The sequence below is a fragment of the Rhinolophus sinicus genome, chromosome 13 (genome assembly GCF_057876585.1).
Source record: "Rhinolophus sinicus isolate RSI-liver-muscle chromosome 13, RSI-T2T, whole genome shotgun sequence".
Lineage (NCBI taxonomy): Eukaryota > Metazoa > Chordata > Mammalia > Chiroptera > Rhinolophidae > Rhinolophus > Rhinolophus sinicus.
Window position 1 is genome coordinate 58,430,514 of NC_142513.1, and position 21,111 is coordinate 58,451,624.

A 21,111-nucleotide genomic window follows, 5' to 3' on the forward strand; every position below is an offset into this window, starting at 1 on the left:
ATAGAACTTATTTCTTTCCCTTTCACTGAGCCGGAATCAAAGATCCTGGGCTCTTTGGTTTTCAGCCCTTTTTCAGCAAAGACCTAACACCGCACAGTATGATCTACACTCCGACCCTGCCTGGCTCACTTGCTTCGAAAGGTAAAATGATGGGGCGGCCCGAGCTTTGCGATGACCACAAGTCAAAGCATCCGTGAAAATCTACAGGAAGAAGCGGTAGCAGCTGCCACCTTCCCCAGCAGCACCCCCCACCCACCATGCTCCCCCACGGTCATCCCTCTGACTCTTCACCAGCTTAGCTCCTGGCTCACGGTCGCTCTGCCCATCTATCTACGCTTCTGTGAGGATTTCCAACTTCTCAGAGATGACCTTTACAACAGCACGGCCTCCTGGCTCCTGGCCCTCCTGTCTGTCTCCGCCACTCATTCTCAAAGCATCTCAACCTCACCATTGCTAATGACTGCAGCCCCCTGCAATCTCAGGATGGGCCCACACTCTCCAACCCTCTTTTCTCCTACCTTTCCAGCTCACTACTTCTACTCACCTCGGCTTCCGCAATCCTTCCACCTGCATCGGTGGAAAGGTACAGTCCATGAATTCTACCTGCTTTTTGCCACCCTGAAGCCTCATCCCGTCCTCCCTCCCTTAGCCAGCGTCAGTCCCACAGTCCCTCACTCCATTGCACTCACCCTCGACAACCTGTCTTCTCGCGCTTTGTGGTACTTGCTTAGAAAAACCAAACTCTAGTTAAATTCAACTCTGCCTATGCCTGTGTCCACCCATTTGTCTTCATAGCTGGAGAAAAACACACGACAAGGCTCACTTTACATTTACAGCCAGGAGCCTCAGGGGGACCCTGAACGCTGCAGGGCACTCATGCTACATTCTGCTAGTCCAGTGCGTCTGCCGCATTCTTCGGTGACTATTTCATCTCCCTCCTCCATGCTCACCCTGACCTAATGGCACTGCCTACTTCGTTACTGGCAAATGGAAGTCACGAGGATTTTTGAAAGCTCCCACCAGCACGTGTGTGCCCACATAACCGCCTGTGCTCCGTGTGAGGCCCATCCCTCCACTTGGGCACTAGATCCCATCCCCTCTCTCGTCCCTTAACCAATTCTGTCTCCCCTTTTCCCATACAATAGGTGTCCCCCTGTCTACAGGGTAAGTCCCATCTGCATATAAACATGCCATTTCCCCCTCCCATTGAAAAAAATAACAAAAACGTAACACCACTTGCCCTTCAGGCTAATGCATCCTTTACAATAAAGCACCTCCTACTGTCTTTTTGTACGGCCTCCAATTCTCTTCCTCCCATTCTTTCTTAAACTTCCCCCAAAAGACTTTCACCCCCACCACGTGCTGAAACCCCTCTCATCAGGGTCACTGCGGTCTCCAGGTTGCTATCTCCAAGAGCTGATTATCAGTCCCCATCGCCCTTGACCTGTCGGAAGGATGTGACCCTGCTTCCACTGAGAAACGACTGGACTACTCTACTCACAGAACTTCCGGTCCCCCGGACACCTGTTCCACCATAAGCTTTGCCATCAGTTTAATGGTGACTCTCTCCTGCAAGTGGATTAGGCCGCAAACGTCACAATCATCTTTGTGCTCTTTCACAGCCTATAGTCCATCCTCCACTGATCTTTTGGGTGCTATCTTCAAAATACACCGACAATACAATACCTCCCTGAATGTTACTACCCTGACCCAAGCCACCATTATTCAATAAATAATTATTGATGGTCTTCTAGGTGCTTAGAATATTTTAAGTGAATAAAAAGAATTTAATTCTAGTGGAAGGAAACAGAATGCAACAATTGTATATATTGGATCCTTGTGACAGCACCCACTGGTGACTCCGCTTCTACCCGACCCATCCCCCACAGTCTATTCTTAACACAGCAGCCAGAGTGCTCCTGTTAGAACATGAGTGAGACCACCCAGGTCCTCCACAAAAAGCCAATCTCACCTACAGGTAAAGCCAAAGCCTCCACACGGCCTGTGTGTCTGGCCCATCGCTCAGCACGTCTCTCACCGCTCTGCCTCCTGCTGCTCTGGCTCAGCCTCACTGACCTCCAAGGCGGGAGTCACACCCGCCCTCAGGACCTTTCCATGCACTATTCCCTTTGCTTGGTACATGCTTCCCCTGACATCCGCGTGGCTCGCTCCCCCACCTCCTTCCAAAGCTTTGCTCAAATAGCACCTTCTGTGAGGCCTGTGCTGACGACCCTGCTAGAACAGAACTGACAATCTCTTGTTAACACAGTCAAGGCCACCAAATGTGCTAATGACTATACTATTTCCTTGGATCCATCCTCTTGGAAACCTCCACCCACCCTCCTGCTTCAACCTGGCCCAGCTGGTGGTCTGTCACCTTGGAACTCCCTTTACCCTCATCCTCAGAACTCCCTTTGCTTCTGGCCAGTGTCAAACTATTGCCTGTATCATTCTTTTGTGGTTTATTGGGAAAATACATCTTCCAGATGCTTCCTTAGAAAAGTTACCTGGAAGGCAATTTTTTTGAAAGTTTACATGTCTCAAAATGTCTTTGTTCAACCTATTTATTATTTGGATATAGAATTCTAGATTAGAAATCATTTTTATTCAGAAAAGTCAGAAAACATGATTTTAATGGCTTCAAGCTTTCAGTGTTGTCTTTTTATTATTTTTTTTAATTTGATTGGGGAATATTGGGGAACAGTGTGTTTTTTCCAGGGCCCATCAACTCCAAGTTGTTGCCCTTCAATCTAGTTGTGGAGGGCGCGGCTCAGCTCCAAGTCCAGTAGCTGTTTTTAATCTTAGTTGCAGGGGGCACAACCCACCATCCCACGTGGGAATTGAACCTGCAACCTTGTTGTTGAGAGCCTGCGCTCTAACCAACTGAGCTATCCGGCCTCCCCTCTGGAAGCTCAGAGGCAGCTCATTGTCTTCAATCTAGTTGCAGGGGGCGCAGCTCACTGGCCCATGTGGAATCGAACTGGCAACCCTGTTGTTCAGAGCTTGCGCTCTAACCAAACGAGCCATCCGGCTGCTCCTCAATGTTGTTATTGATAAGTCCAATACCATCATGATAACTTTTTTTTTTTACATGTGAAATGCATGTTTTTTCTCAACGGTTTTACAATTTTCTCTTTATTCCCAATGTTCTAAAATATCATGATGATATGCCTCAGTATGGGTCTTTTTTCACTGAGTGTCCTGGATGCTTGATGGATCCAGCAATGTGCTAATAAAGGTTTAATAATTATTTCTCCAAGGGGAAAAAAGTCACGATTTGCAGCACTCGCCAGTTTCTGCGGTGTAAAGTCCTCCTGCTGTGGTCAATTTCAAGGTACCAATGTGACACACACTCAACGTGTTGTTGTCAAGAGATGAGCAGTAGCACATCACTATATAGTATTTTCACCATCCAAATAAAATAGATACAAATAACCTCAAGAGCATAAATAACGATGAAATCATTAGGAAAGAATTAATTTTTAATAATGGCTGTGTTTAACAAGCAGCTTGCCAAAATTCCTGCAAGTTTAACAATTGGTTCTCAACACCTGTACGATCCAGCTGGAGGTAGATGGTCCTGCCAATCTGGAACTCTATGGCCTTTGGTACTGAAAAACCATCTTACGTTGTTTCCTCCCTGACATTTTCTCTATTGCTCCTTCTGGAATGAGCCAGATGTTGGAACTACTGGGTGATTCCTTTAAATTTTTTTTTCATCTTTTCTCTCCTATTTTCTTTCTCTTATGTTTTTTATTCTAATTTCTTAGAGAGATTCTCAACTGTATCAAACAAATTTTAAATTTCTAAAGTGTGTCAATGTTCTACAAACGTTCTTCTTCTTTTTTTTTTAAAGATTTTACTGGGGAAGGGAACAAGACTTTATTGGGGAACAGTGTGTACTTCCAGGCCTTTTTTTTTTTCCCAAGTCAAGTTGTAGTCCTTTCAATCTTAGTTGTGGAGGGTGCCATTCAGCTTCAAGTTGTTGTCCTTTCAGTCTTAGTTGTGGAGGGCGCAGCTCAGCTCCAGGTCCAGTTGCCATTTTCTAGTTGCAGGGCGGGGAGCCCACCATCCCTTGCAGGACTCGAGGAATTGAACCGGCAACCTTGTGGTTGAGAGCCCACTGGCCCATGTGAGAATCGAACCGGCAGCCTTTGGAGTTAGGAGCAGGGAGCTCTAACCACCTGAGCCACCGGGCCGGCCCCTGTTCTTATTCTTATAGCTTCAATTATTTCAGTGAATGCACTGTTTTCTTATTCTGTTTGTTTTATTTTGATCTCACTTTCTCAAGATAAAGGCTTTCCTTAAGTGACTCGTGACCCTTAGTGTCTGTATTTTTTTCTTAAATATTTATTCTAACCTATAATAGATCCATTTTTATTTCTTTTTACCAAAAGATTTTTGGAGACTATAAAATTGAGCATTAAGAACCATGTGTTCCCAAAAAATAAAAAATAATTTCAATACATTTTTTTTTTCAATGCAGCAAAGCATACAATGATTAATAAAATATGTTACAGAATTAGGATACAATTCTGTGGAGGAGATGGAATAGATGCGTGAACTGGAGGATAACTTACAGTTGGCCTAACACCAACAAATTAAGAACACTGAAGAAACAGTAAGCCCGGGAAGCCTGCTGGAACAACTTACCGGCGCTGGATCTGCCTTGCGAAATTATTGCTGGAAGCTGAGCAGGGAAACTGGACCTCACTGTGCAGCGTCGCATTGCGGAAGAGATCACAGAAGTTCTCAAAGAGCTCCAGAAGCTCATCGGACGTGTTCTCGAACACAGCGATCACCTCTGTTGTCACCATATTGTACACCACAAAGAAAGATGCCTGCAGAAGGACAGAGAGAGCTAAGGCAGAGCTGCGTATGATGCCACGCCTACCAGACTTAGCGCTTGGCTGAAAATTCCAGCTACCCAGGGGAAACATGCAAAGCCCTCCGCTCCAGTACTAGGGCCAAAACATGGTTCCAAGCGGTTCTGGGAAAGGAGGAGGCCTCCGCGGGCTCTATCAGTCAAGGGCCTCAGTGTTGCCAGATTCCCCACTGTACCTGTGCTGCTAGAATGACTGAATTAGCCAGCACCTATGTATGAAAAGGTTCCCAAGCTTTCATTTCAAACTGTGCAATTTCAGTATTTTTCCTTCTAAGTGTTTATTCCCTATTTGCTCCCCAACCCACCCTGATAAAAAACACTTTTTTTAAAAAAATGCCAGATTTAATTTTCTTTCCTGCTGAGAAAGTGATTTGCAGCCTGGAGCTGCCTGTTGACAAATTATTTTCTCTTGTAAATGAACAGCTGAAAGTTCAATTTAGGGGCATTTATTTTTCCTCTTAATATTTCTAACATGCAGAGAGATGCCTTAAGTACACTGTGTCCAAAAACTACCCAGGCAAACTGTAACCAAGCAGGGCACTGCTGCTGAACAAATGAAAAACCAGACAGGCATTTCCATTTCTTTCTTCATAAATGGTCTTTCACCCAAGGGCATCTGTAAAATACATTTGAGATTTGTAGCAATTAAGATCAGAAGGGGAACCTGAAAAGCATTCAAATGCCATAGGTGGCAGAGTTACTACCTATTCTGAATGGGTTCCTGGGTGACGAGCCCTCTTCCTCTAAATCTCCAGTGCTCTGCTTGGCCTAACAGGGACGTGACAGGAACCCCTAGTTTTTGTTACAGTGAATGTGACAGTGTAAATCAATCTGCCTGCTTCCAACAGGACTCTAGAAGTTTCTAGAATTCTGGAATTAGTATTCCCCTTCTATGACTGAGTTTAAATTTCTATTACCAATTTCTGGTGCTATTTGGCCCACCTATTTTACTAGTAATTAGTCCTTCCCAGAGCTTGTATTACATGACTTTAGCAAACCCCTGGAAATTAAATTTGGCTGTAAATTAAAGAGGCTGGAGGGTAACCTGAGAATAATACCCCTAATATTAGCAAGGCTTTGTTTTTGGATGCACTTTTTACTCATTAACCTTATTGGAACCTATCGAATTAAACTGAAAAAAGACGGAAAGACAACTAGGGCAGAGAGATCGGGTTTAAAGTTACAGACTCGGTTAAGCAACGCACAGAGCCCTAGTTACGCTTCTGGCTACAACTTATCACAGCTACCAGAAATAAATAGGTCATGTTTTAGCAAAGGAAAAAAGGATAATCTCAAATGCAGCAATCACGGACATTTTATTCCCTCCAAAATAAAAAGTAATTATAACTCAAACCTAAATAAAAGACTGACTCATGTCCTTTCTATAGATCTGGACACCACTTTGATCATATCAGGGCTTCACCAGGATTCATCATAATGACACGAATATAGAATTACACAAACAGCTACCCAGCTTCCCTCCAGGGCAGATCAGGAACTACAGGCCAGGAGGGGACAGAAAAAGTCAAGGGCATCTCTTCGAATCTCCCGTGACGCATAAGATGAACCAGATGCTCACTCGTGATGGCAAAATGGGTGACTTCATCGTGGACAGGGAAAAAAAAGAATCCAGAAAAAACTGATCTCTAACCATATTCCTCCCCACCCCCTTTTTTTTAAAGAATACATAAGCTGTGATTCGGAAGACAAATGTTAGGAAACATTCTACCCTGACGGCTGGTAAGGCCTTAGGAGACAAAGCTCTGTACGGTCCCTCTTAATGGCAGAATCAGTGGCAGGGCAATGAGAAACACGGGCCTCAGATGACTCTGTGCTTTACTGCTTTGCTCTCTGTTCAGAATTTCCAAACTAGCATCTGAGGAACAAACTGGAAACAGGAAAATGGGGCAAAGGTACAGACAGGTGGTCTCTTACTTGGTCAACACTGAAGTGGACAGCTTCTCAAAGGGAAACACCCCGATTACCCTGAATTTCAACACGGTGTTTCAACCCAAGAGCCTTAGAGGTTTCTGTGCCCTTACCACTTTATTCCCATTTGAGAAATGTCCCTCTCCTCTGTCAACACCTTTCACCCAAACTAACCAACCCTCTGCACCTGACGTCCTGATGACTCACTTGGGGAATCCAAAACGTGGCTTCCTTGCAACCCTTTTACTGCTCCACAGCCCATCTTTCAGCACGGGGGCAAAGGCAGGATAAGGTCCTAACACTTCCCTCTGTCAGATGAACTCACGTGTCAATTCCCTTTTAAAGAGGACTTTGTAAAGAAGTATACTGACATTAGCCATGTAAGCAGAAAAGAGAGGCTAGATTTTTAGAGGATTTTCTTTTTGCTTGGGGGGCTCATTCTCATCGCCAGAACTCAGTCAGACCAATAAGCCCAGTCTTACAAAATCCAGGCGGGATTTTCCACAGGCAGTCCAAACCTTGACCTTGTAGCATTTGGACTTCGACCTCAAGGATACTGAAAATGCTGTGCAGAAGGTGGAAGGATAATAATCAGAGAGGAGATTATCTAAATGTCAGTGGCTTGAGATTTAGCCACTGACAGGCAGGTAATCACCTGATTGTTATTTAGCTGAACAAATATACGTGGCCAGAGAAAAATGGAGCTGTTTTCAATTTGACTGAGCCTAGGACAGCAGACATTCAAGACTACATAAAATGTGTATTTCTGAGAGCTTGGCAATAGGCAAAGAGAGAAAGCATCCCATTCTGCCAAGGGGATTGGACGGGTGCAGGGCAGGAGAGCACCTCATACCTGAGAAGGGTCTGTGACCCTCAGCGTGACTACATCCTCACTAGTGTACTTGATAAACAGATGGTTTTCGTCCAGAAGCTGCATTTTCCACATGCGCAGCTGCCGCAGTTGGTCAAAATACTGGAAGAAGCGCCTCTTGGCCATGGCGCTCCCGTCCTGCTCTGCCCGGCGCCACAGGTACACGAGCAGCCTGTGCTTCAGGGAGTTGATGAAGGGATCCCGGAAAGGGTTGGCCATGCCTGTCTGGCTGTCCCGCTGCACCTCGGGGAACACAGCGGACACGGTGAGCAGATCGTCCTCGTAGCAGAAGCGGCCGATGGTCCTCACGTCGATGAAAGTGCCTTCAGGCGTCACCTGGAAGACGTGGATGGTCTGCTGCTGCACGGACAAGATGGCCAGGATGTTTTTGTACAAGTACAGGCCTTGGTTGTGCGACAGGACCACTTTGTCACACTTGAAGGTACGCGTATCACATAAGCGGCCCGTGTGAAGGTCAATGATGTGGAGGGAATAGTCCTCCAGAGGGGACCGCGGGTTGGGGGTCACGGATTCACTGTTCCGATACACCTCGTAAAACGGAGGGTGGGGCTCGTCGGGGAGGTAGGCGGCCGAGCCCACGATGACGCAGCGGCAGTCGTCGGTGAAAAGGCTGCACTCGCGGTTCAGGTGCTCCCCGTTGGCCGCCACGCTGGTGATGTGCAGCAGGACGAAGAAGCGTTCAAAGAGGCGCCCGCGGATATTGACGGAGCGCTGGTCGTTGCCGTTGGACAGGATCTCCCCCTCGTAGCCCTGCAGCAGGTCCTCGGCCGCTTGGCAGCCCTGGTACTCGTAGATTTCCAGGGACGTCTGGTCTGAAGAAAAAGCAATGAAGTAGCGCCCGTCGGGTGAGAATTTACGCAAGAAACAAGGAGGCTTTTCCACGTTGACCACGGTGAAGTTGGGGAAGACGTTCTGGTGGAACACGCGGACCTGGTGCCAGTGGGTGCCCGCTTTGCCGGAACTGATCCGCCGGCGTTCCAAGCGGTGAATGACATTCTGGTTCTGGATTCTCCGAGGTTTGATGGTGGCAACATGGTGATCCATTATCACATCTCTACATGGAGAAGTAAAGGCGAATAAAACAGAAGTTACCGAAACATGCACAAGTCACACAGATGTCCCTCCTTCACTCCCAAGACGACTGTGATCGGCATTTCTCTTTCCTAGATTAGAGTAAGGAACTGGTCCTGACACTTCCGAATCTAGAAACAGGTTTGAGAAAAGGACCTAATTCAATAGGAATATCTTCAAAGCATGCTTAGCTGTCAGGAACTGTCAACAGAATAAACCTAGCACTGCATCCAATTTGTTCAGTGTAAGAGTCACATTCAAGGTACATTCATTAAAAATACATACACTTCTTGGGCATTAAGGTGTCCCTACTACCCAAAGCAATCTACAAACTCAATGCCATCCATACCAAAACCCCAACAGCGTCTTCTGCAAACAGAGAAAAATTCATCCTAACGTGCACATGTCATCTCAAGGAACCCTGAAAGGACAGCCAGCAGTTTTATAAAAGAACAACGAAGGAGGAAGATTCACACTTCCTGATTTCAAAACATACTATAAAGCTACAGTAATCAAAAACTGTGATACTGGCATAAAGACAAGACAAATGCACCGACGGAATAGAAAAGAGAGCCCTTGGTGCACACCAGACTGAAATTCAAGTTCAGAGAATCCCAAACATAATAAACCCAAAGAAATCCCTGCCCAGACATATCATAGGCAAACTGGGAAGAAATAAGACACAAAGTAAAAATCCTGAAAGCAAACCAAGTAAAACATACATTCCTTGGCCAGCCTGGTGGCTGAGGTGGTTGGAGTGCCATGTTCCTAATGCTGAGGTCACTGGTTCGATTCCCACATGGGCCAGTGAGCTGCGCCCTCTACAGCTGAGCTTGTGAACAACGGCTCTCCCTGGAGCTGGGCTGCCGTGAGCAGCCAGCCGTGGGCTACTATGTGCTGCCATGAGTGGCCGGCAGCCGCGGAGAGCTGCCGTGATCAGCCAACCGATGACCAGTGACCGACTGCCTCAGCCAGGGGGGAGCACAAGGCTCATAACACCAGCAGGGGCCAGGGAGCTGTGTCCTACACAACTAGACTGAGAAACAACGGCTTGAACCGGAGTTGCGGAGGGGGGAGGCGGAAGAAGGGGGAAAAAATACATTACTGACAGGGGAACAATTCAAATGTCTGTGGATTTCTAATGAGACATTATGGACGCCAGAAGAAAGGAAAACAACACTTTTGTTTTCTTAGAGCAACACTTCATTGCCTCTGTTTCATCAGTCCAATCTCAGCTAAAGTGGCAACTCTTCAGAATTTTTTCCTGACTACTTACCTAAAGTAGTACCTTTTTTCCATCCATATCAATCTGTCATTTTATCCTATTTTTTTCTTCAGCCCTTATCACTTTGAGATTATCTTACCTATTTATCTTCTTAGTATAAGTCTCCCCATACCAAACAGTAAGGACCTCGTCTAATTCTCAGCTGTATTTCCAAGCACCCTGGACAGTGCCTGAGGCACAGTAAATACTGACAAATATGTTAAATGAATGAAGCAACATTTGACATGGGCCTTGAAGGACAAAGAATTCATTAGGCAAAGTAAATGAGGAACATTCCAGAAAGAAGGTGGTCTAAAAAACACACTAAGAAAGAGCACAACAGAGCCCTGGTCAAGATGGCAGAGTACGTAAACATTGTGCTTGACTTCTCCCATGATCACATGAAAATTGCAACTAAACTATAGAACAATCAGCCTGGAGAAACTTCTGAAGATTAGCTGAACAAAAGTCCTACAACTAAGGGAGAACATGTAACTTTCATCATAATAATGAGTTTGGTTGTAGGACTTTCATAAACTTTTTTTCAGGTTGAAATTGCATTCTATTCCTTCCTCGCCAATAGATTTTAATAGGAAAACCTGTTGAATTTTAAAATGCTTTTTCTGCATTTGTTAATTGTTCATATGGTTACTTTAGTCTGTTATATGTTGAAATACTTGGATTGACTTTAAAATGCAAAAACAAGCTTATATAATAAAAAAAGAGCACAGCACAGCACATTTGGGAAACAGAAGAATTCTAAGTGGTTAGAGCACAGAAGAGTGAGTGATAAAAGAGAAGCCTAGAAAAGAAGACTGGGGCCAGACTGGAAAACACTTTGTATGTCCTGCCATGCAAGCTATTAAACGTTTTAAGAAGGGGAGTGACTGGACTCCGGGTACTCCGTAATACCTGGAGACATTTGTGGTTGTCATAACTTGGGAGGGAGGGGTGTCATGGGGATTCGGCAAATAGAAGCCAGGGGTGCTGCCAAACGTCCTACACTGAAGAGGACGGCCCATCACATCTGGCCCAAAATGTCAATAGCGCTAAGGTTGGGAAACCTTAATCTAGAGAAATACATGCACGCATATAACATGAGCCGTATACAAGAACGCCTGTACCAGGACTGTTAGCAACAGCAGACACTGACAACACTCCAAATGTCTATCAACAGCAGACAAGATAAATGTAGCCAGGCATATTCATGCAGTGGAATCTTATGAAGCAATGAATGAATGCACTACAAGGTATACATAACACTGGTGAATCTCAAAACACAATGATGGATGAAGAAAGCAAACCGCAGAATATATACAGCGTGATTCCTTTTACACACGCATCAAACAATTTCTAGTTTAAAGATACAAATATACATTTATGAACAGCAAGGAAATTATAAACATAAAATTCAGAATAGTGGTTACCTCCGAGGAAGTTAAAAAATAGGATGGGAGTTGGGGACACACTGACAACTCCGAGGGTGTTATTTTTTCTTCATCTATTAGTTGGTACAACAGTGCGGTTCAAAAGGTTAAAAATAACTGCAAAAACCGCGATCACTTTTGCACCAACCTAACAGCATTGATTGTACTGTTTTCTAAAGATCACATATTTTTAAAGTATTGTATTTAGAATGTTTTTAAATTAGCAAATAATCCTTACAGAGAAAACAAAGACAGGACAGAAATGCGTACCGTGAGGATCTGCAGAAATTTCAACCTTCTAATTTGGTTCTAACTTTCTCAGTGCACAAGGCAAAGAGGAAAATGGTTACGGAATTTGCACTGCCAGTAGGATACAAACTTAATAGCTGCTCGGAAGCAGCACCGCTCTTTCCAGTAGGAGCATTTAAAAGAAATCTCTCTCATGAGTTTTCTCAAAGGACCCTGGCATGATTAAGTGGGCAATAGCCTCCACAGCTGAACAATAAATATGATATTGAATTTCACGCGGCTACTCCTTCTAGCAGTGACATTGTTATGTGCCTATTTTGAAACAGCCTAAGAAAACACACTATGAAGGTGTTAGCATTTTCAAATACCACGTAATGTACATAACTGCCTCAATCAATATCTGCGCAGGACACCTCTGCCAATCTAAGAGGGGGGAGACCAGAATGGGATGAGAGAGGCAGATTAAGGCCCAGGAATGGGAGAAGGAATGAGCATTAGACCTCATCTAATCCCATCCCAGTCGGATAAAGTATACAACAGTTGTTCAACTTAGAAAAGACCACTATCATTTTAAGCAAAGTAAATGCTTAATTCTAAGAAAATGTGTGTACATTTGGAATAGTCCCATCTGAAAGTCTCTGGTTTGTCTTCTGTAAGGTAAAGAAACCAGCCCTGGAGCGGAGGGAGCGGAAGGATGGGGTGGGCAGAAATGAAGGCCTATTAGCTCCAAACTATACAGGAAATTCTCACTGAATTTCCTAACACTTCTCTTAGGATGCTCTCTCTATATATAGGTATATAAAATTTTATCACACAGTTATGTTTCTGAGGGATATGGTGGAATTCTAAAAGTCTTTTTCCCTTTGTTCTGTCAGTATTCTCATTATAAAAATAATACATGCTCAAAAATTCAAACAACATAGAAAAAGCATGTAATGAAAGTCTCCAGTCAGGGTGGGAGCTACGATAAGAGTTAGAGGAACGTATCTGTCCCAGAAGCTGGCCCTCTACCACTTTCCCTCTTCCAGTGAATGGCAGGGCCACTCATGTACTGGCAAGAACCAGAACGGCACGTCTTTCTTGACACCTATTTCCCTCGGCCGTCATACCTGATCGGTCACCAAACTCTGGAGATTTTATCTCCTAAGTAGTCCTCTAATCCTCCACTTCTTTCTCTCATGACCTGCCAGCACACTTATCCAGAATTTTCTATCTTCACTTCTACGTTACTGCAACAGTTTCCTATCTGGTCTCCCTAAATCCACTCTGTCTACCTCCAATCCATTCAACAGCCAGTGATCTTTTAAAAATGCTTTCGTGATCACTTCCTTTCCGCCACAGATGAAGACAGGTCCAGTATCTTCCAACTGCTCTCAGTGATCGGATCAAAAGCCCTCACACACCAAGCAGTTGCTCAGCTCTCATTTCCCATTTAGCCATTTCTGCAACAGACGTCCTACCTCCTGCCTCCAAACCTTGGCACTTGCTGTTAACCTCAATCTAAAAAAGCTCTTCTCACCTTGCTGGGTTATCTCGTGTTTCAGGTAACAGCTTAACCATGCCTTCTCAGAGAAGTCTTCCTTCTCCTCCCCATGAGATAAAGCACCAATATACCAGCCATACGTCTCCATCACACCCCTTAGCACACTTGCCACTTTGTCTCTGCATGTTACTTATGTCTATGGCACCAGACGGGGGGCAACTGCCCGCTCCACAGACATTATATTTTGTAGGCCAATCACAGTACTTGACACATCTTAAGCGTCCTTTCCTGAACGTCGGACCTGCCTCATGCCAAGCACGTTCTTTGCCAACTCGCGTCTCCACCAGGGCCGTTCCCTCTGCCGGGGACGTATTTCCTCTGGCCCTTGCCATCATTGCTCGAGTTGCAGCTGAAGGGTCACCTCTTTCAGGAAGTCTTCTTGGACCACCCTACCTCACACTGGCCTCCTATTCTGGTTCTTGCGTCTTCGCCAACGTGACTGGCACCATCTGAATGTGTACGTTTACTTGCATGGGTATGTGCTTCACGGTGGACTTCTCACTAAACTGCACTCTCCAGGCAGGAAGTCACCACGACTATAGCCGCCAAGTCACCTCCGTTTCCTCAGGGCCCGGCCCTGGGGCCGGCCCCTCAGTCTGCGTGTGGCACGTTATTTACGGAACGAAAGCAAGCCTGGCTGAGTCGGACCACAACTCAGTTCGTGGGACTAAGCAAGTCCTCTGGCTCTGGCTGCGTCCCGGTTTCCCCATGGGGGCCGGTGCACGTGTCCCTCCATTCTTTGTGACAGCTTCCAAAACGGGCAGGGGAGACGGAGGGGCGGACACCTCCCCCCCCCCAGGGGGCGCCCCCGGAAAGGAAAGCCCGGGGCGGGGCCTCAAGGGGAAGAGAATAGTGAGCGAGGGCGGGGGCCGCGGGGCTTCGGCGTCCTGCGGGGAGGGGGCAGCCCCATGGCGGTAACCTGAGGCGGCCTCGGGGAGGGCCTGACGGGCTTGGAGGCTGGGCCAAGGAAGGAGAAGTCCTCACCTGTCGGTCCGGGCTCAATGGGCCGGGGCGAGGGACCCCCCGGCCGGCTCGGCGTGCGCCTCCCCCGGCCCCGCCCCCGCCATGCTTCAGGACCCGGCCCCACTTCCGCTAACGACCGGAAGTGCGGCGCAGCGAGAAGAGGCGCTGGGAGAGCGCGGTGCCGTCCAGCCGGCACGAAGGGACGTTACAGCGCACCCTGGTGTCGGGAGGGGGAATCGACGCCACAGAGGCCCGGGGACCGCGAAGGAAAAAATTCACCTGGAGCTCCAACCGGGCCACCTCCACAATGGTCTGCGCCTCCTGGACACATTTGCAAAAATATGAATGGAAATGTATTTTTCATCTCACGATTAGATGCGCTGTTTCCACCGCCGAGAAACAATCTGCTTTCTGTTGTCTCCTCCTCGACAGTGAGCGCTTTGAGCCCAGGATTGTACTTTTCTCTGAACGCAGTGCCTGCTACGTTTGCTGGCACACAGGACAGACAGTAAAAGCTTCTCGCACTGAATGAATCCATAACCTTTACTTGTCTTTCACTTACGTTCTCTCATTCAGTCTCTTACGACCTGGTTCCTCCCTCGAAGCCTTTGCTTTGCCCTATTTCTGGACAGCCTGCCCCCCACTTTTCCGGCCTCAGCCTCCGGGTCTCAGAGCAAATGTCACCTCTTCAGAGGGCTTCCCTGACGGCTCTCATTCCACCGTCATCACGCTATTTCTTCACAGCACTCATCACTATCTGTTATTACCTGGTTTGTGCCTTCAATTCAGAGTGGAATCAAGAGCCAAGGCTTTGAGCAGAGGAGCAGCATAAACTGACGTATGTTTTAGAAGGTTCACTCTGACGTACGTTTTAGAAGGTTCACTCTGGCTGCCGCAAGGAGAGGGGACTATTGAGAGAACATCCAGGAGCTACTGCAATAGTCCAGGCCAGAGACGATCGTGGCGATATAGGTGAAGGTGGTGAGAAGTGGGCAGATTTGGAATATACATTGACGCTGGAGTCAACGGGATTTGCCAACAGATTGGATAAACAGTGTGAGAGAAAGAAAGGGACGAGGCAACAATGTCCCAAGGTATCTGGCCTAAGTAACTGAATGCTTTTGCTCAGAAAGTAATAGAAAATTTGGATTGGGCTACACTGGAAGTCAGCTCCACAAGGAGGGGGACCATTTCTGTTTTGCAACTATTGAGCCCTGAGGGCTTACACAGGGCCAGGCACGGAGGCACTCAGTAAAGATGAGCTGAGTGCTGACAACGGTCTTTTATGCACGCAGGGCAGGGCCTCGGTCGGGTAATGTTCAAGCACACCAGATGTCACACTTTATTTCCACAGCTCTTCAGCCTGCCTTGCTCAGATGTTCCAATGTATAATTCCCTTCCACTCCCCCCACTGTCCTCTCACCCTGGGCAGAACACTGAGTCCTGAGCCGCCAATGCACCCCCATGCTCCTGCCTCCTTTGTCCCTCTCAAGAGTCCCCATCCATGGACACAAGGTCCCCAAGTAAGTGGGATGATGGAGTGACAGGGAGAGACCTGAAGTACTTGAGAGCTTTCTCTCCACTCCAGTCCTCCTGTGACTCTTCTGCCAAGGCTTTTAACAACTCTGCTCGCATGAGAGCCTCTTGTTCTTTCTCCATTTCGAAAAGAGGCTGACAGCACTCTTCACCTCTACATTGTAGCAGACATGTCTTGCCCTAAGTATTATCCCACCACCATCCCATCTCCATCACCCTCATCATCCTTGAATCAAAATCATTGCAATCACCATTTAGTATGAACGTACTGTATGCCAGAGCCTATGCCAATCATTCTGCCTACATTATCTCATTTAATCCCCTGGATGACACTGTGAGTTAGGTATTATTCTCCCCACTTTACAGGTGCAGAAACTGAGGCTCGGTTTCACTTGACCCCCACCCTATATTCGCTTTTACAAGCCTCACTTCTTCATAATAAGCCCTTATGGCTATTTGCAGGAAAGGCTGTTTCTGCTTGCAGTTCTGCAGCCTTCAGATTTCAACCCCCAATTCGTACCAACTGTCTAAAGAGGTGCCTTCCCTCCACGCTCTTGGCTAAATGCTCCCTGCCCCAGGAGTGGTTTTTCTTTCTCTTCTATGATCCTGCAGCCTTCTGTCTTTCTCAGACAATCTTGCCACTGCCTCTGGCACCTATGACTTAGTGATCAAGCAACGGAACCATTTTTGTTCCGCTTGGCTTCCGGGGAAAGGATAACTTCCAGATTTGGATCAAGAAGAACATGGCAGCAGCTATTTGGGGCTTTTACTGTTTTACCTTTTACCCATTTCTTGCCAAAAATAATCACACACACACACACACACACACACACACACACACACACACCCCACAGCTTTCTCTTGGCTTGAGAATGTTGAGGGAGATTTGCTCTCCCTCACATAGCAGAGAAGGAAAGTCTGGGTTCTAGAATGAGACTGACTTGGGTTTAAACAGGCCATCCCTTGCTCCTCCTGAGCTGGCATGCCCCAGAAGCATGAGTCGGGCTGCAATCTAGTTCCTGCTGGCTCAGCCAAGCCCTGGGACCCTGGCAAAGGGCTGCATCAGCCAGAGAAAGAGTGTCTTTTTTTGTTTCCTACTGGTCCACCCAGAGGACTTGCCTTTTTTGCAGTCAATCCACTAACGGAGGGAGCCTGGCCCTAATTCACACAAAGGTGCCTTATGGTAGCAGCAACCATGATTCAAATCTCCTTTCTGCCCTGTGCTAACAGTGCCACTTCAGACAAGTTTCTTCACCTATCTGCCCTGTTCAGCCAGTCTTTTTTGAACACCGGCTCATGTGCCAGAGCCAAGGTGAATAAGTCACGATTCCTGCCTCAGAGAAGCCTGCAGCCTCTTTGGAAAGACACTCACAAACAGCTAATTTCTATCTGACGCGGTGAGCACTCAGTTGGAGGTATGTGCCAGGTGGGGCGGATGGGCACTTAACCCAACACTCCGAGAAGAGATGCTACGGAAGATGCTGAAGGATAAAATGGGACAGTGTCCCAGGAAGTAGGGCCCACACGGACAAAGGCATGAGACGCGAAACAGCACAGAGCAGTGTGGTGCTCCTGACGCACAGAGGGTAAGGTGGGTGGTGACAGGAGAGAAGGCACAAGACTCGGAGGCTCACATTTCTCATCTCTAAATCAGGGATGACATATTACCTCAAACAGTGCTAGATCCAATTAGGGATCCAATCAATGACTGCCACCGTGCCCAAGTAGATGTGAAACTTCTCAAAGGCAGCGACCGTTTCTGAAAATTAGGTCGCACCTCAGCTGGGCACTGGGCTGAGGATAAAATCTGCATTGAATCAGTAGTTTTTGCTTGTCTCGTGCCCCGCACATATGAGCGGCCTAATATGCACTGGATGAGTGAATGAATGAATGAGTTAAGCCAAACCGGAAGTGTAGGGCTCTCCTGCTCCTAGACGTGCCTGGTATGGGCTTGGAGGGAGGAGAGGAAGAAACAGAGGGCACACCAGCACCTTCTTTCCTATGGAAGCAGCTGCTGCGACCCCACAGCAGAGCCCTGTGGAGTGTCCCCTTCACCAGGGGTTCCCTGCGTGTCTCAGGGCTGTCCTGTCCACCTTCCACTGTCAGGGGCAGGATAAGGAAGAAGGATGCAAAGGAAGAGGCTGGGGGCCGAGGAGGCAAAGCCCAGGGAACATACAAACATCTTAGCTGCAGGGAAAAGCACTCTTCCTCCCATGAAGGCAATGAAATGAGAGGTAATTGCGAGACACAGAGATTCGATAAAGACCTAGGAAAGCTCTCAGGTGAGGAGGGCCAGGCCCGGCGGTGGAGATGAACAGCCAGCCATCTCCTCCAGGGCCAGTAATCGCCCCTCTGTCACGATGACTGAACAAACAGTCCTTCCTGGCCCTGCCCTCATGCTGCCCTGTGATGGGGGCAGCCGGGACAGCTGGAGGAGTGGGGGTGGCCTGGCCACCCAAAGCACAGGCCTCCTTCCATTCATTGCCCCATGCCTGGGGTCTGGGAGCCCAAGAACTGTGCAGCTGGGACCTCCTCTGCGGGCAGGAGGCCAACGGGTGGCTAAGCTAGGATGGCCCTCCTGTGGGCCACAGGCCACCAGAGAGCCTGGGAGGGGCCGGGAGCAATCCGTGGGAGAGAAACAGGGCACCCCCTTCTCCCCTTTCTCCCCACTGTCCTCCGTTTCACCCACTGAGGATTCCGTGTTGAGTAACTCACACTGTAAAACAGAGAATGGGGTGCAGCAAATTCTGGTTATGGAAGCACAGAGCCAGGTGGACACAGCAGATGACAGCTAGCCCAGGTGCTCCTTAGGGAGAGAAGGTTTTCAAGAAGACGTGCTCTCTAATTCCGTCTGGGGCATGGCCGTGGGGTGACAGCAAAAGGGGACAGCAGGTGGGAAAGCACAAGACGAGAGATGCCTTCTAGAAAATGCATTTCACTTTGGGAGGCAGTTTTTGAAGTTTGCTGAAACGGTAGAACCACGTTCAGCAATTTGGAGGACAGTGCCATCACTCTGACCAGGAATTAAAATTATAAATCTCAGGGCAATGGACCCATCCACAACAAAATGTTCATTACAACCAAAATGTCTCACAGCCGCGGACTAGCTAAGGAACCCCGTACCGCCCCTCAAGGTATACCAAGCATTCTTTAAAGTTAATGGTGATGACCACTAAGTCATAATATTTTATAAGTTTATGATGAAATAAATGTCAAAGTAGGTCCCAAATTGTATCCACACCAAGTCTAAAATGTTTCGACAAAAACATATGGGAAGAACAATGGCTGGAAGGGAATGTGACAAAATGGTTTTGCTTGGTTAGAAGGTCCTGGGTGATATTTCTTTTGTTCACATTTTTCTTCATGAATTGTTCCTACGATTTACATTTTTCACATTATTTTCACACACTAAAAAATGTTACAGCTAAAGCGTGCAGGCCCATTTTAAGGGGGAAAAAGTTTACATGAGGAATAAAAAGTCAGCAAGTTCATACATTGATCTGTTGACAGTGGTTGTTCCCCGGAGGAATAAACAGGAAGAGATTCGCTTTCTACTGTATATACATTGCTTTTTTTAAAAAAAAATTTATAATGAGCATGTTTTATTTTAATGTTCAGCAAAATCAATACAGGTACTTAAAGTATTTCATCGCACTCTCATGTTCATTACAGCATTATTTATAATAGCCAGGACATGAAAGCAACCTGAGTCCATCACGCGTGAATGGATAAAGAAAATGTGGTGTACACACACACACACACACACACACACACACACACACACACACACAGAGGAATATTATTCAGCCATAACAAAGAGTGAAATCTTACCATGGGTGGACCTTGAGGGCATTATGCTAAGTGAAATGAGCCAGACAGAGAAAGACAAATACTGTATGATCTCACTTAAATGTGTGTGTTGGGGGCGGGAGGGGAGGAAAAGAAACCAAGCTCATAGATACAGAGAATAGAGTGGTGGTTGCCAGAGGCAGGGAAGCGGGGAAGAGGCAAAATGGGTGAAGGGCAGGCATCAAAAGGTACAAATTTCCAGTTATAAAATAAGTCCTGGGGATGTAATATGCAACATGGTAACTATAGTTCGTACAAAGTTGCTAAGAGAGTAACTCTTAAAAGTTCTTATCACACACACAAAAATTCTATAACTATGTATGGTGACAGATGTTAACTAGACTTATCGTAGCGATTGTTTTGCAATATATTCAAATAGCAAATCGTGTTGTATACCTGAAACTAACGTAACGTGTATGTCAATTACACCTCAGTTTTAAAAAGTATTCAAAATAAAACACAAGTAACAGCAAATGGTAGGTTGAGAAAAATGCTGAGTTTTCAAGCTGCTTTTCCCTCAGAACAATGCCATCCGTGGCCAGAGCATTCAGCGAGGACAAATGATGTTTCTTTCATTCTACAGCCCAGAGACACTGCACTCTGCTAAGCTCAATTCGGCTCGAGGAGCCCTTTGTGTGAGTATCTGTTATGCCCAGGTCACCTGGCGAGACACTGGGGGTGGGGGACACGGCGAAGGGATAGGAAATCAAGATGAGCCCCTGTCCTCAGTTTGACTACAGTATAGGGCTGGGGGAGGAAATTTGCTTAGAAAGAAAAGCATGGGGATATTTCTGAAGTGTCTCCATGGCCAGTACTAGGTCTGTAGGGAGAAGGTGCGGGTGTGACACAATTAGCATTGATCCTTAGGAAAATCACTCCAGGAGCTGTGGGGATGGGCAGGGAGGGTGGCGACAGGAAGACAGGGACGTGAGTGGTGCCAGAGGCTGGGCCATCCTTCCAGGTGCTGAAGGCCCATGTCAGGGGGCGGATCCAGGGAGGCCCACCTACTGACCAGCTCCTAAGGGCAGCACGCAGGAAACAGGCTGATTCAACCCCTGCCCTAACCCCGAAAGAAGAATGTCCTCTAGACCAGTGGTTCTCAACCTGGGCTGCCCAATGAATGTAACTGGGGAGCTTTAGAAATCCTGAATCCTGGGTTCCATTCTCGGGTATTCTGATGTAATTGGTCTGGGTGTGGCCTGGGCATTGAGATATGTCAGCATTTTCTAAAGTAGAGTGGAGTTTGAGAGACACTGCTCCATGGGGTACAGCAGGAGCCCCAGGGGTCTGTCCCCAGACAAGCTCTCCCACCTCTTCCTGGAATGAATGCCCAGCAGCTGGCGCTCTTTTCAGACTCTGAATTTGGAGCTTTTCTGGGAACGTGACAACTGAGTCCTCAGCCGCGTTGAGAGCATTCAGCCCAGTACGACCCATTACTTCCTGTCTGTCTTCCCGGAATGTGTTCATCACTTAATCCACTGTGGATCCCTCTTCCTGTTTTCC

At 47.0% G+C, this 21,111-nt stretch overlaps 1 protein-coding gene across 9 annotated transcripts in view; it reads right to left on the bottom strand.

The window, feature by feature from the left end:
* DET1 (DET1 partner of COP1 E3 ubiquitin ligase) overlaps positions 1-21,111 on the bottom strand; it is an 84,013-nt gene that overhangs the window by 34,898 nt on the left and 28,004 nt on the right. For 4 of the 9 annotated variants that reach the window (XM_074317472.2, XM_019726724.3, XM_019726728.3 and 1 more), the window contains exons 1-3: positions 13,237-13,495; positions 7,668-8,760; positions 4,654-4,841 (exon numbers count right to left, since the gene is read on the bottom strand). In XM_074317472.2, the coding sequence (XP_074173573.2) occupies positions 4,654-4,841; positions 7,668-8,760; positions 13,237-13,277 (1,322 nt within the window). In that variant the 5' untranslated portion in view covers positions 13,278-13,495. The other 5 variants (XM_019726725.3, XM_019726727.3, XM_074317470.2 and 2 more) reach the window with 5 other exon arrangements.